Source organism: Gymnoscopelus microlampas, assembly GCF_963454915.1.
Source record: "Gymnoscopelus microlampas genome assembly, chromosome: 2".
NCBI classification, from domain to species: domain Eukaryota; kingdom Metazoa; phylum Chordata; class Actinopteri; order Myctophiformes; family Myctophidae; genus Gymnoscopelus; species Gymnoscopelus microlampas.
The window spans coordinates 17,484,675-17,501,450 of record NC_139939.1 but is presented as its reverse complement, the minus strand read 5'-3'; the positions used below and the strand labels follow the sequence as shown (position 1 = coordinate 17,501,450).

The following is a 16,776-nucleotide window of genomic DNA, read 5'->3' as shown; positions in this document are numbered from 1 at the left end:
GAGATACACATTTGTTTTAATGTTGTTCGAGCAAACAGATGTTTAAAATCATCTCTTCTGTTGGCCTCTTCCTGCGAGTTCAAATTAAATAACTTCTGTAACTGTTTTGGCAACCCTCTGTATTTCGCTTTGTACATGACTAATAATGTTCGTAGCTCAATTAAATCCATTATTTTCAACAAACCTGATAAAATAAAAAGTCTGTTAGTATGTGCTCTGAAATCCTCTTTGTAAATAACCAAAGGAATGGTGTTACTCTCATATGTGTTGCCCCACACTTCCACACATTTGAGGTAAGGGGGGAGGTAAGGGGGGAGGGGATCTTGAAGTGAATTGATCTAATGTACCAAGCCAAAACAGGTTATGCTAATGCACAGGCTGTCTGATCTCACAAGAACATGGACTTCACAGTGAAACACATCACAGCAAATGAATACAGTACAGTAACTTCAGTCCTGCATAACCAACCAAGTAACCAAGTAAAAAATCAGATAGTACATGAACAACTCCGACCATAGTACATGACCAAAAACTACACAACCCAAACCTCTACCAAAGCGGTCTTGCCCTTTAACTTGTGCGATGTTTTAGGCTGACCTAGGATCAGGTTAGTTAGCAGCGACATGAATGGCTGTGCATTTCATTACGTGGTGGAAAGCCTGACACAAGGTTTATGGCTTGACTTGTGTGATGATGATTATACTGGTTTATATAAATACACCTTTAACCTGTAAATGCAATCAGCAGGACACCGCAGGGAGTTGAACCCCATCCTAGTGAACCAGAAGTGCCATACCAGTGTCTTTTACCTCTTTGACTCATTTACAGGTTGAAGAAACCACATATTAACGTTCACTCTCTCTGAGAGTGTGAATGTTAGAGTATACCTGTGGTCATAATGAGATCTACTTGTGTATTTTTTTTATATCAAAGGTCCCTAAAATTAGATTTTTAATTAATTCCTGTAAACGCAAAATAGAGAATAAATAAATACACCCATACTAGGTATCCTCTAAAATGTAGTTACGATGGGCACGATTTGCATGAGTGCTGTGACCACTTTTACATTACGTCTAATGAGTGCGTGTAAGCGCGCATACTGGTTCTTATCAGTGTGACGTCTGGAAATGAGTCTAAACTATTTGAGTACACGTTGTGATGAGCGGTCGCTGTTTGTTTCATTTGAACTTTAGCTTGAAGGTCACAGGTGGGTCCAGCTCATCAAGACCAAACCTTAGGCTATCCACAAATAGGGCTTTCACGACTAGAGATTTTTACTGGTCGACTAATTTGACCCAGTGGTAGTTTTTTTTGCCATTGTTTTAATGCCATTACTACTGTTATTATCCTCCTTCCTTTATTTCTATGCCATTTCAAGGGAAGCGCTTCTGGCACAGCAGCACAGCAGTGTCTCCAAGGATCCTCAAAAGGGGGTTATTGCCCAATAATAGCCTATTATTGGGCATACTTTTGACCCCCTTTTGATAAAAATAAAGGCAGGAGGATAATAATAATAATAATAGTAGTAATGGCATTAAAACAATGGCAATTTATTTGATCAACTATTCGACTAGTACCAACAAGGTCGACTAGTACCAACAAGGTCGACTAGTGGTTATACTAGTCGACTAGTTGGTGAAAGCCCTATTGTGTGTGTATGCATGCATGCATACATGTATGTTTCTAAACCACTGTTCTAAATCCTAATAGTTTCTGAAAAACTTGGGCCTTTATATACATACAGTATATAGCTGAAATCTAAAATGTGGACAAAGTACTCTTTTTTACTTAAAGGGATATTTCACTTTCAAAAAAACCTTTGGTCATTTTATCGTCTACTCAGGCCTTTGTGAACCCCCCAGACAGTTTTTAAGTTGCTTGATTCAGTATTTAGATATTTGATATACATTTTATCAGACATGCCCCCTTCCTATACAAACCATTGTAACTTCAAACTCTATTTTAATCATGTTAGATTCATCAAAAACACCCGTCCTTGGTTTTGGTGACTCATCCTGCCCTCCTAATGAGGGGGCCGTGTTTTTACAATTACTTCTTTCATTTATTTGAAAATAAAAAAAATAAAATAAAAAAAATATAAAATAAATGAAAAAATTAATCGGAAAAACACGGCCCCTCATGCATTAGGAGGGCAGGGTGAGACCCCAGAACCAATGACGGGTGTTTTCGATGAATCTAACATGGTTAAAATGGAGTTTGAAGTTACAATGGGTTTGTATAGGAAGGGAGGCATGTCTGATAAAATGAATATCAAATATCTAAATACTGAATCGAGCAACTTAAAAACTGTCTGGGGGACTCACAAAGGCCTGAGTAGACGATAAAATGACCAAAAGTTTTTTTGAAAGTGAAATATCCCTTTAAGTAAAAGTGCCAATACTGCAATGTAGATATACTCTGTTACAAGTAAAAGTCAGAAATTCAGAATTTACTTGAGTAAAAGTACAAAATTATTGGTATACAAATTTACCTAAAGTACCAAGTACTCATTATGTAGAATGTTCCATTTCACAATTTTTCAAATGTAAAAAAATAACTTGAAAATAGCAAATCTACAAGCTCGTAGATCGATTTTCAAATGGCCGAAATGTATACATAGGGCTACAACTAGTAACTCAAGTCTTCAAATAAATGTAATGGAGTAAAAGTATAATATTTGCCTCTGAGTTGTAGTGGAGTAGAAGTATTGAAAATTGGAAATACTCCGGTAAAGTAAGAATTCCTCAGATTTGTAATTACTTTACACCACTAGGTTTTAATGGGTTAAATGGCCTGTCTTGGTTCAAAGCCCACTCACCACGACAAGGTGCAGGCCGAGAGTGGGGACAGGACAAGACTAACTCTGACGAGACAACATGAAACATACATTACAAACAAACAAACAAACATGAAACATATATTACAAACAAACATGAATTACAAACAGATATGAAACATGTATTACAAACAAACATGAAACATGCATTACAAACAAACATGAAACATGCATTACAAACAAGAAACATGTATTACAAACAAACATGAAACATGTATTACAAACAAACATGACTTACAAACAGATATGTAGAAGGAGGGTGATAGAGGTAGGTGGTAGAAGGAGGGTGATAGAGGTAGGTGGTAGAAGGAGGGTGATAGAGGTAGGTGGTGGTAGAAGGAGGGTGGTGGAAGGAGGGTGGTAGAAGGAGATTGGTAGAAGGAGGTGGTGGTGGAGGAAAGAGGGGGTGGTGGAAGGAGGGTGGTAGGTGGTGGTGGAAGGAGGGTGTGTAGGACCTTGTGTTCTCCAGAGCTTGCTCTCCCTCTAACCTCTCTGTTACCTCCCTAAATAACTCTGACCATCACTTCATAACCTTCTCCCTCTCTCTTTCTAAACCTACTCACCCGCAGACCGTCACCACTTGACGTAACCTGAGGTCCCTAAACCCCTCCATTCTCTCTCAACGTGTCGTTTCCAACCAGCTTTCTCTCCATCTCTCAGAGAACAACCTGTTGATCCCAACCAGTCAGGATTCAAACCGGCCCACTCTACGGAAACTGCACTCCTTGTAGTCACAGAAGCACTACATGCTGCCCAGGCTGCCTCCCACTCTGCAGTCCTGATTCTTCTAGACCCATCAGTAGCATTTGGCACAGTGAACCACCAGCTGGGTTATCCTCCTACCTAACTGGCCGGACCTACCAGGTTTCTTGGAAAGATTTGCTCTCCTCTCCCCGCACCCTCCGAACCGGGGTCCCCCAGCTATCTGTACTTGGCCCCCTCATTTTCTCCTTGTACACTAAATCTCTTGGCGCTGTTATCTCTTTGCACAATCTATCTTATCACTGCTATGCCGATAACACTCAAATGTTTCCATCCTTCCCCCACGTCTGCCAAACAGGTGGAAGAGTGCATCACTGCATGTCTGGCTGACTTCTCACAGTGGATGTCTTCACACCACCTCAAGCTGAACCCAGACAAGACTGAACTTCACTTCTTCCTAGCTAAGTCCTGCCCCATGCAAGATCTAACCATTTCTATAGACAACGCCCTGGTAACTTTGGTTCCAACAGCCAAGAACCTTGGTGTTGTCCTGGACAGTCAGCTCTCATTCAAGAGCCACTATCACAGCGGCCAGTCAATCCTGTAGGTTTACACTCTATAACATTCGAAGGATCAGACCCTTCCTCACCCAGGAGTCAGCCCAGCTCCTTATATCAAAACTGGACTATGGTAACTCTGTCCTTACCGGCCTCCCGGCATGTGCACTTTAGTCTCTCCAAATGATCCAGAATGCCACAGCACGCTTGGTCTTCAACCAGCCAAACTTAGCACATGTCTCCCCCTTCTCTGCTCCCTGCATTGGCTCCCAGTTACTGCCCGCACAGGGTACAAAACACTGACATTGGCCTACAAAGCAACCAAAGGTATGGCACCCCCATATCTTCAAAGCCTGATCCAACCCTACAACCCCTCCCACTCTGTCAGATCAGCTAACACAGGGAAGCTGTCAGAACCTTCTCTAAAACATCCAGGACAACACTCCACACGTCCCAGACTCTTCTCCCTTCTGGCTCCCAACCTATGGAATGAACTCCCCATTGCAGTTAGAACTGCAGACTCACTCCCAATCTTCTGCCCTAATCTGAAGACTCACATCTTCAGACTCCACCTCAGCCCGTAGCACTTGCCCTAGCCTTGACAACCTTGCAGGATTATGCAAAGGCTAAAATGTTAGATAGCATGTTATGTAGACTGATGCCAGGTCATTGTTGACCTGGCATCCTATAGTGTGTATAGGTTCAATGTACAGGCTGATGATAGGTTCTTGGTTTACTTATGTATTAGTTTATTGGTTTACTTATGTATTACTTGATTATTAGATTATTAGTTTACTTATTTATTACTTTATTATTAGATTACCATTTCGATGCATTTGATGCATTATCTTGTGTTGTCCTTGCTTACTGTAATCACTCTGGATTAAGAGCGTCTGCTAAATGTCTAGATTGTAAATTGTGGTAGAAGGTGGTGGAAGGAGGGTGGTAAAAGGTGGTGGTGGTGGAAGGAGGTGGTGGAGGAAGGAGCTTTAAAATGTAGGCATTTTGCAGATGCTTAATCCAGGGCGATTAATACATAAACGTAATTAATACATACGTAAACCAAGGACCTATCATCAGCATGTACATTGAAACTATACACTCTATAGGATGCCAGGTCAACAATTACCATCTGATTACATAACATCCTATCGAAGTTACATTTTAGCCTTTGCATAAGCCTGCAAGGTCGTCAAGGCTAGGGCAAGTGCTACAGGCTTAGGTGGAGTCTGAAGAGGTGAGTCTTCAGATTATGGCAGAAGGTTGAGAGTGAGTCTGCAGTTCTAATTGCAATGGGGAGTTCATTCCATAGTTTGGGAGCCAGAAGGGAGAAGAGTATGGGACGTGTGGAGCGTTGTCCTGGATGTTTTAGCGAAGGTTCTGACCGCTTCCCTGTGTTAGCTGATCTGAGAGAGCGGGGGGGGTTGTAGGGTTGGATCAGGCTTTGAAGATATGGGGTGCCATACCTTTGGTTGCTTTGTAGGCCAATGTCAGTGTTTTGTACTCTGTGCGAGGCAGTAACTGGGAGCCAATAGAGGGAGCGGAGAAGATGAAGACATGTGACCCTTTTTGGCTGGTTCCATTCTGGATCATTTGGAGAGGCTTAAGTGCACATGCCAGGAGGCCAGCAAGGAGAGAGTTACAATAGTCAAGTTTTGATATGACTGATGGCTGGATAAGGAGCTGGGCTGACTCCTGGGTGAGGAAGGGTCTGATCCTTCGAGTGTTATAGAGTGTAAACCTACAGGATCGAGTGGCCGCTGTGCACAACAGAACTGCTCCGCGTTGAAGATCAGGGTCATCTGGGGTCGGGGGGACCCCATAGCGAATCCATCGGGGGACGTGCCTTCTCTTTTTCACCGAAGTTTACCGGAATGGCTTCTCCTTCCGGAAAAAAATAAAGCTACCAAACAAAAAAAATGCTCATTATTAGATTGTTCATAAAATATCATGAAATAACTTTGCTAGATGTTTGCATTGTATAGTTACCTTGCCGTGATGTAACTCAGGTGGGCGAGAAACAAAAAATAGTTGCTCCATTGGTTTGAAATTGATGATCGTGTGACCCCCCCCCCGCACACACACCTTTAAGATGACCAGGTCCAGGCCTGGATTTACACAGTTCCCCCCAACCCAGCCAGAAAAAAAGTGACCTTTGGTACCTACCAAAAAGTGACTTTTGGGACCTACCAAACAGTGTCCTTTTGGTACCTACCAAACAGTGACCTTACAAATGAACAAGGTCTTATGGACCTTTTCAAAATGACCAGGTACAGCCTGGATTTGCAGAGGCAGATGAAAACAAAAACTACACTACCAACATAGTCATAGATTCAACGTCGGCCTTCAAACCTGAAAAAAAGAGCAAAAATCTTTAACCACATCATCACACGTACGACCCAAACGGCATCCAACACGAACAGCATAGCTGTATTCATCACAAGCATCATCCAACAAACTGCAGCATAAAGCAACTGCAGCATCCAGCAAAGGAAAAGGAAAAATGACCAGGTAGGACCGTCACAATTATTATTACATAATCGCAAGTATTTGAGATAACCGCAATACTTTTTTGGGGATCATAGTCATAATCATTTCCATGTTGAAAAATGTTCATATATTTTTTAAACATTTTCAAAAAATTGTGGAAATAGCCGAACTACACGCTCAAAACGCATCACGACGTGATGCGTTTTGAGCGTGTAGCTCGCCTTTTGTTTACGAAGCCTAAAAAAAGCCAGACAAAGTTTTATTCAAAATGTCAGTAAGACGCAATTAAATAGTTAAATCGCAATTATTTGAGCGACAATTTATCGCCAAGTTCAACGTCATAATGGTGACAGCCCTAAAGAGGTTCCTTACTTTGAGCCGTCTTCAGAGGAAACCCCCGGCCGACCTGGGTCTTTCGGCGGCGGAAACCAACCGGTGTTTAACATCGAGGTGGATACAAAAGCACAGAACGCACTGTCGTGGATTTATGCATCAACGAAGACACATACACACTGTCGTGACACACTGTCGTGTGCACAAAACACACTGAAGTGGAATTATGTGATAAATCAGCGATCGATACACCGGATGGAGACCACCGCAGGCAGACCAGGGCCAGCGCCGCAGAGGAATCCCCCCCGCCCCATGCAGACAAATCCGTGGATAGAGAGAGATCTCCAAGCTCTCGATCTCTAGGGCATCCTCGGGTTGAGCCTTCCAGCGGTGTATCCCGTCATCTCCATCCTCCGTCCGTCTGTCCAGGGCTGTCATGATTACAAATTTAAGTTGACGATTAATTGTCATACAAATAATAATACTTCAACGATTATGCAAAATAATTGCGATTATCTCAAATAATTGCAATCAGACGATTATGTAAGAATTGTGACAGGCCTACGTACATCTGGCTAGCTTCACCAGATCACCTCTGCGTCGTCATTAGAGGTGGATGTTCTGGGAGGGTGTTATACTGCAGGTGAGAACCTCAGTCTTCTGGGCATTTATGGCGCAACCTCGGCACAGTCCGTCTCCACTCTGAGAAACAAACAAACAAACAAACAAACATTAATTCAAGTGACCGAGAGCCAGATAAATACCAGATATATACGTATACTGTATCCTGTACACAGCATAGTTTATCTAATCAAACTTATATAGCATCCCTATGCTGAGGGGAACATTAGTCAATAGCAGATGGCAAAGTGGTTCTGGGAAAAAGGAGAAAATCAAGTACAGAGCCAAAGGTCAAGTTTACAAAGTGTTGACGGTTTAAGTGGTTAAATGTCTACCATTCATTCACACAACACTGATAGTCAATGAATCTATCGATGAAACCCATGGAAAAACTTTAATCTGCGACACAATTTTACTATATATATATATATATATATATATATATATATATATATATATATATATATATATATATATATATATATATATATATATATATATGCAAAATGCATTCACTTATTCCAGTCTATTCCAGTTTGCATACCAAAATCCTATTTCAATATGCTAGATCAATTTATTACTTATTTTATTTGGAACAAAATAAAAGTCCCCACGGTTATGTAAAGCAGTGGTTCTCAAACTTTTTCCTGTCAAGGGCCCCCAAATTGACACTTATTAGCCCACGGACCCCCATTTGAAAAGATAAGCTAGGGACCCCCATAAGAGAAGATTTTTACGGCTCTAGCAGTGATTCTCAATCATTGTAATTTAAGGACCCCCCCGTTTGACATGCATTAGGCTATATTGTAAAATCAATGTTAATGTAACTCTGAGAGTGTACAAATGGAACCAAATGGACCCGTTAGGGTCTCAGAGTTACAGACCCATAAGGGTCCATTTGGTTCCTATAAATTATTTAGCTGGGGACCCCCTGGTATCCCCTCAAGTACCCCTGGGGGTCCCCGGACCCCACTTTGAGAACCAATGATGTAAAGCATTCTTAGAGATCAAAGAACCTTGGCGGTCTTGCACTACCAAATATACAACTACATTACATTAGAAACATGACATACTGGCGGCATCAACAAAACAACGCTGAACAGTCCACCTGGATACAAATAGGCTCTATGCACAGTAGCAGTGGTGTAAAGTAACTAAGTGCATTTACTCAAGTACATTTTGAATTCCAGACTTTTACTTGTAACAAGAGTAGTTCTACATTTCAGTATAGAGACTTTTACTGAAGTAAACACATTGAGTAATTTTTCCACCACGGCATAGTATCCATATTAATTGGGCCCCTGACTTACTTTCTTCACAGGTGTTACCAATGATTCTAATGAAGGCTCTGTTTCATTCAGTGTAGCACAGTGGTTCTTTTAATTTCAAGGACTCCCATAACTCTGAGTGTTCAAATGAACCAGTGAGGGTCCATTTGGTTGTATGTGTACACTCTCAGAGTTACAGATATATAAGGGGCCATCTGGAACCCCCCTCAAGAACACTTTGAGACCCAATGGTGTAGCAGAGTGTCTCCAGTGAGCCATCAAACACACTATCAGCACCCTGACTCTGTTTGACCAGAATGGAAAAGAGCCTTAATTAGTATCATTGGTAACACCTGTAAAAGGAAGTAAGGAAGAGGCCCAATTTATTTCCAGTGTGGCTTCTGTTCATAGAGCCCATTGAAACATCCATAATGTATCTCATCATCACTGCCAGCACACGTCTTCCTCACTACCTCTAAACACTACAAACTACACCACTAACCTACAAACTCACTACCTCTAAACATTACAAACTACACCACTAACCTACAAACATACTACCTCTAAACATTACAAACTACACCAGTAGTTCTCAAACTTTTTCATGTCAAGGACCCCAAATTTGATATATATTTGGCCACGGACCCCGATCTGAAAATGTTTTGTACCTCCAGAAGCAAAGATATGAGTAAAAAATGTTTGTTTAAAAAAAATACATATATTCAGAGGTTTTCACAAATTTTCAAAAATAGCAGATCTACAAGCTCATAACGCGGCACTCAGTGTCTCAGCATCACAAACAAACACAGCTCAATAATACAACATATTCCCTTCACAAACATCACACAACATAGCTCTTCATCTTTACTAGTTGTTGCTTTTCCAAAGGAACATCAAATTGAAATTACACACAATTCCATCAATTCCTTAATGCTGAACAGCTAATTAGCTAAGCTATCACACCTGTAGAATGGCCATGTTTCACATGACGCTCGTCTGTCACAAGCGTCATGGAACAACTTGTTCCTGGTTTGCGAATTTTTGACATTTACAAGCCGTACATCTACATAAACGTTCACATTTCAAATATAAAGTGCTGACCCCCAAGCCATGGATGTAACCAGTTAAAGTGCACTGGTCTAAGTATCCGTATCGTCCGTATTGTTCAATAAAAAGCTTTTTAATCCGATCACCAGCCATTTTCTCCAATGCTTTCAACTACGCGCCCCTATCGGCTGGGAGGTGTATTGCACTCTGATATATTACAAATAAAAAATAAAATGGCCGCCGATCGGATTAAAAATGCGTTTTATTGAACAATACGGAAGATACGAGTACAGTGCGCCCCAACTTGTTACATCAGTAGCTTGAGGGTCAGCACTTTATATTTGAAATCGGAACGTTAATGTAGATGTGATTGTTGTAAATGTAAAAAAAAAATCGCAAACCAGGAACAAGTGGTTCCATGACTGTCATGGTATGACTCGAGTCATGTTTCAGGGCTACTGTAGAAACTCACCTGAGTTTTTGTCGGTTGGAGATAATTCATTGTGTTTCCACGGTCTGGTTTTAGCAGCTTTTTTTACCACCCTGGTAAACATTATGAGTTGTTTAGTTCACTCTTTTTACTTCGAAACATTGCAGAGCTGTCTGTGAGTGTGTTTGTCGGTCGGTGTATTTGTGAGAGAGGGGGCGGGCCCGATAATTTGTGGTTCAAATAGCCCCGCCCCTCCCCTCCCCTCCCCCCCTGCTTCCTAGGGAGTGTCTAGAATAAAAAAGAAGGATGGATTACAGGGGCGTGTCCCAGCGTAGTACCGGGGTATTGCACATGCGCAGTAAAATCCTGCCTGAACATACAAAAAGGCTCAGTAGATGGCAGCGTGTGACCCTTAAACGGTAGTGTTTGTTTTGTGTCACTTCAGTAGCCACGGAGACCTGCTGAAGATCTTTATTTGCTGAAATTAAATGTTAATATGGTCAAAACAAGTAGGCCTATTTAGTGCCATAATAGGCACAATTGTGTGGCATATCACTGAATGAATATTAGCCCAAAGTTATAGAAATCATTAAAATTCTCATCTACTGATGCTTTACTGTCAGGTATTTTGTGCAAATTGAAGTGCTCGAGATTCAGATGTGCTGTAGTGTGGTAATAAACAGCATTGTTTTTAATTACACAATAACCATGACAATACACATAAATAGAAATACTTTTAAATAGGAAAATGTTATTGCTCCGAAATTGCATTTGGAACTACATACAGAGTATGGCAACTAGTGTAGGCTACTTTATTGGATTTGTAGCCCACATATTAAGACACATATTAGGCCTATATTTGGAGTCGCTGCATAGAAGACATTAGGTAAAATATATATATATATATATATATATATATATATATATATATATATATATATATATATATATATATATATATATATATATATATATATATATGGCCTATGCGTTTAGATATGCTCACAGTATAAAAACTTATATTCGTCTTCAAAATGTATTTTTATTTGTTGATAGTGAACACCACATGATAGATATGCATATTAATAACTTGGATATGGGGGTTTATGTCACTTTGTTGTTGTTCTTTATAACTATGTTAGTCATTTAGTCCACTTGTGTATTAGAATTACAAACCTCCAGCTGTTTAGGTGCTGAGTGGAGAGAACAACAAACACACACCTCGACCGACTGAGAAGGGATCCTGGGGGTTTTTATGTAGCGCCTCTGCTGGAACACTCCGTCGTGCACTTCCTGATAACACTGCGCATGTGCAATAGACGGGTTTCCGAGCGACGTCATCACAGAGCAGAATGCGCAATCTGCGCATGCCTGGGGGTGGAAGGCGCGTTCGAAAATACAGCCCTGAGCGGCAGTGAGCGCACTGGCCAATACAAACTAATAGGCGAGTGTGCTCCGGTGCTCCGGTGCGTAATTTCCAAACGCACCCATAGGCTTCCCCCCGCAGCTGCGCGGTCATATTCCTCTCAATGTTTACTAACAGGAAACCTGTCTATACCCCGGTACTACGCTGGGACACGCCCCTGTAATCCATCCTTCTTTTTTATTCTAGGGGAGTGTGGAGCAATTGGCTCTATTCACAGCAGCCATATTATGAAGACATTCACAGGTGTTACCAATGATACTAATGAAGGCTCTGTTCCATTCTGGTCAAACAGAGTCAGGGTGCTGATATTGTGCATGTTGGCCCACTGGAAACACTCTGACTCTGTTACACCAGTGGGTCTACAGTTGGGGTCCAGGGACCCTCATGGGCTTCCAAATGGCCCCTTACAGGTGTGTAACTCTGGGATTGTGGACACCACTGTGCTACACTAAATGGAACAGAGCCTTCATTAGTATCATTGGTAACACCTGTGAAGGAAGTGATAATATGGCTGCTGTGCATAGAGCCTATATTAACACATAGAGCCTATATTACACTGTATGTGAATCATTTATATGACTTCTAGACAATACTTTTTGGAAAGCAATGGTCTTATAAACAGTTGGCCCTATAATAAGGTGATTTTACCAGTAGAATCCATTCCTGCTAAGGACATTTTGGTATTGTGCATATTTAAAGAGATACTATTTGCATATTTGAACACATTTGTGGAAATAATTACATGATAAATACTAGAAAATGTGCTCCTCGGAGCACAGGTCTCCGCCAGTACTGCTCCTGATTAATCCTGTCTTACCTCACTTCAAAATATATAAATGAAAGATATAAATGATCTTTTGAAGTGACATACCTATTTATAGGTCTCTATTTCATCATGCGTCTCGCTAGCCAATCAAAGCACACCCTTTCAACATATTGTTACGGGTCACGTGAAGCTTGACCAATGTTAGCTTGGTGGACACACGGAAGGACGAGAACGAAAACATAGTCTCCTGGCGGAGACAAAAATAGGTCCCCCACTCAGTGATTTGGAACCACTGCTGTAAAAGGTCTGTATTTTATTGTGCATTTCTAGTCAACTACTGTAGACCCCAAAGTGCTTTACGATAGTTTGTTTCATTTTGGTCCCAAAGAGCAGTAGAATTCAGAGGACATACAGTAGTGCAGATGATCACACAGATGAACGTGAATTTAACACATTAGCCAATTACCCAGAGATACACGTTTAAGTTTAACCACATGAACCCCAGCATCCCTATTCTGAGTGTCATAATAGGCAAACATTAAATAGCCGATCTACACGTTTGCAACAAATTGTTAGCTTGAAGATCGGCTATTTTCACAGAAGAGATTTGGTGACGTAGAGAGAAAAATGGCGGGGACCAAATATACAATACCCCTGGGGAATGTGGTTAATGAAGTATTAGGGTTGAAGTGTTTAAACCTGTGTGATTTTGGTGTACAAGTCCTGCAAACTCTCTGGGCTTGCTTCAGGCCCGTCTTCTGAGGTGACATACCCCGGATAGGTGGGGTAGAATTGTGCAGTGGGTTGTGTGCCAGTGACGGGAACGCCCTCCCCTGACGACGACGCCAGTGGCGGAAGAAGCAGGGGTATCAGCTTAGCATGGGCATAGTCGATCTCATACCCCTCAAATATGAGCCCCACGCCCCAAGCGCCCAGCGCCTCTTCCAGAAGCCGCGATACCTTCTGGGTTGCCAGCGCGAGTCCTTCATAATCTCCCTCGTCCAGTCGGAATATGTCAGAGGTCAGTGGTCTGCGGGGGACCAGCACTGTGAGGCCCGGGGAGTTAGGGAACGGGGTGAGGAAGGCCACGTGACCTTCGTCCTCCCACACTCGCCACTGCTGCTCCTCGCCGCGGACAATGCGCGAGAACAGGCCGGGGTGTGCGGGATCGTCCCCCAGGAAGGTGAGGTTGGGAGGGGCTTCGGGGGAGGGTAGTTTGGCCCGTATCTTAGCTTGGAGGTCGGCGAGACGGGCGTCGGCCCACCGCGGGCCGCTCTTGGAGGTGAAGTAGCCTGGGTCGTGAGGGGTGTACTCCTCCTCTCCCGCCAGGTGGGGGCGCCATTCAGCATCAAGGCCGTGTAGAGGGTGAATACGGATCTGTGGACCATAAAACATCAAAGATTAGAATAAAATATGAATTCAAAAGCTCCCTAGTGTCTCCTTTCTGTTTAATTGCTTTACCTCAACAAGTGCTTGGAAAACAGTTAAGTGCTACAAAGGATGGGAATGCAGGTAGACGTCAATCTGTGGATTACAAAACGAGCACACATGTACATCTATCTAAACAACATACACGGCATATGTAAACAATTAAAGCAGTGTGGCTCCATGAACTCAGTCTCTTATTTATATCCTATCAAACAGCTCCAGAATCTTTCATTGCTGATATCACAAACCTGATGCTTGAGCGCCTTGAGGAGTTACATTTGAGGCTTCTTAATGTCTAAGAATGAAACGTTTAAACAATTCATATTCCATACGCTGTTTTTACTGTATATGGAATATATGCAATGTATGGAATATAAGCACTTTCCAAATAAAAATAAAGAATTAAAAAAAGAAAAGGAATATAAGCCATTCTAGGGCAAGACTACTACTGACTTTGATCACTTAAACCCTTAGCTGACCGGTGTCCCGCAGGGGTGTATACTAGGCCCCCTCCTTTTCCACTCTACCCTAAATATCTTTGCCGAAAATAGCCGATCTGCCATTTTCGTAAATGGTACACCGTTCACCCTATAATATGGACGCTAGGGTCCAGGTGGTTAAACAATACAACATCGTCACATGTGCTTAGAATGTCCGAGACAAACTGTCAGGGGAACACTCACCTGGGCTGGTTTGTCTCCGTTAGGCCTGGTGACAAGCGCACACCTGTGTACAAGCAGCCTGTCACACAGCAGGTGCCCCACAGCCCTGGCACCCCGCAGCATGGCCAAATAGTCCCTCTGTGCCAGGTGAAAGACGCTGCCCCCTGTCCCTCCAGGGGACCTCTGCTCCAGTACGGCTGAACCTGTGGTCCATGGATAGGGGTGGAGGTAGGCCACCAGCTCCTCTGACTCCCAGATGACATGGCGAGGCCCACTTGAAGACATTCTGTTAAGCATGGATGTACGGCAAGCAGGGAAGGAAGACATGACAGAGGATTAGGATAACATGAAATGAAAAATACTCAAGGAAAGGTTGACTGGTTGTGGAGACCAGGACCTGTCGCAGTGGTGTCCGAGTGGAACTTAAACCGAGATGTCTAACCCTATGTGGTTTGGAAGGTGGTTCAAGGAGTCCAGAGAATCCAGCTAAGGGCGTTTGAATCAAAGATGATCCGAATGGTATCTGAAGAAGCTGTTTGAGTATTAGGCTGCTCATGTCATCCGGACATGTCATGATGATGAGTCTGCAATATACATATATGGATTCCCGGGGTCAGCCATGTCCAAATATAAAATCCACGATGTCAGACTGAGATGTGACAGCCATTTGGATCATACCGAAATATGGTGTCTATGATGTGGACCCACTGACAGCAGACCATAACGATCAGGACTCACCAGAACCTAAAAAACATACTATTATGACATGAAAGCCTCTGTAACAATTAAAGAGCAATGCTAACAACTGCAACCAGCCCTTGACTAACGTCAGTCATCTGAGACGTCAGTCGTCTATGTCTATGACATATCTATGACATGATATGACTCCAAATTTGGGCAAGGTTTTAGTCCGATCAGAGCCCCATTGCCTTCTATTATGAAATTATTAAATGAAAAGATATTCGAAAGGTAAAACATACTGTATATGGGGGATTCTCACTGATTGTAAAATGTTTGGATATGCCCTTTGTTATGAGATCAACACTTCTGTCATTGTGTGCTATGTAAAGTCCTTTATAGGCATAACAGCCATTCAGAATGTGTGACATGGTTTCTAGTGTGGTGTGATGCAAACAATGAGGTACATGGGTTTCCCAGAGGGAAAGGTTGAGTCTGGTGGGAAGGATCTGTAACCTGGCTTTTACTGTAAAAGTGATAATGTCCTCATTGAGAGCAGTGTTCCTATGAAATGAATAGGAAATAGAGAACACTATTGCTCAATAATATGCACTTTTTTTGTAATGGCAGACTCATTGACTCATTCACTCACTTACCAGTGATGGAAAAAGTACTCACATTTTTTACTTAAGTAAAAGTATCAATACTGCAATGTAGAAATACTTTGTTACAAGTAATAGCAGATCTACAGATCATATAATTGTAGTGGAGTAAAAGTACAATATTTGTCTCTGAGATGTAGTGGAGTAGAAGTAAACATTGGAAATACTCAAAAAAAAAACACCCTTTTTTTCTTTTTACTTAAGTACAGTAATTGAGTAAATATACTAACTTTAAGTTACTTTACACCACTCTCAACTCACACACACACACACACACACACACACACACACACACACACACACACACACACACACAGCATTGCTAACCTACCTTCTAATGAAAACCCTTGTAAAGTACAGCATTAACGTGTAAGAAGTTTGACCGACCTGGCAACTATGTCTGTCGACTTGTAATGAAAATAAAAGTAAACATAAACTGCGCCTAATACAGTTAAAGTGGCTCCTAGATGTTCTATCATGCTATGTTGTTCAGACTGTGTTTACACTGTGGACACACGTGACTTTTGCGGAAGCAAGTAGCCATCAGTGTTGCCAGGTTGTGAGAGAGAAACAAGCAACTATGCCTATGAAAACAAGCCCAAAAGAAGCAACTACAGGCTAGCCGACCTACAAGCACACAACGCGTCGCGATGCGACCATAGGATGTTACTCGTTGTGAGCTTGTAGAGCTACTTTTTTTTTTACGGAAAAATAATATCTGGGGAAAAAATTAGGAACATTCTTTAAACATTTTAACAACACAAATCCCTGGCACACAATATTTTCCAGATAGGGCCATGTGGACAAAAACTTACAAATACATAAACATATATATGCCAAGAAAATGTTTGGAAACATCAACATTAGGAA

At 42.0% G+C, this 16,776-nt stretch overlaps 1 protein-coding gene across 2 annotated transcripts; it reads right to left on the bottom strand.

Annotated features, from left to right (window-relative positions):
• Positions 1-11,444: 11,444 nt before the first annotated feature.
• Positions 11,445-16,403, bottom strand: LOC311062632 (uncharacterized protein). Of its 2 annotated transcripts, none has more exons than XM_084081824.1 (3): positions 16,238-16,403; positions 14,588-14,852; positions 11,445-13,853 (listed from the first exon to the last, which is right to left on the bottom strand). In XM_084081824.1, the coding sequence occupies exons 1-3, from the start codon at positions 16,267-16,269 to the stop codon at positions 13,170-13,172; spliced, it is 981 nt and encodes a 326-aa protein (XP_083937950.1). In that variant the 5' UTR covers positions 16,270-16,403; the 3' UTR covers positions 11,445-13,169. The 2 variants fall into 2 exon arrangements, with proteins under 2 accessions (XP_083937950.1, XP_083937949.1); XM_084081823.1 differs by having other exon boundaries at positions 16,294-16,399.
• Positions 16,404-16,776: the final 373 nt, after the last annotated feature.

Excerpts from the sequence above, each read along its gene's own strand:
- LOC311062632 (XM_084081823.1), bottom strand. The coding sequence starts at position 16,385 with ATGATAGAACATCTAGGAGCCACTTTAACTGTATTAGGCGCAGTTTAT. Across the intron at positions 14,853-16,293 it reads TCGACAGACATAGTTGCCAG|AATGTCTTCAAGTGGGCCTC; the intron begins GTCGGTCAAACT and ends CATGCTTAACAG. Across the intron at positions 13,854-14,587 it reads ACGGAGACAAACCAGCCCAG|ATCCGTATTCACCCTCTACA; the intron begins GTGAGTGTTCCC and ends TATGGTCCACAG.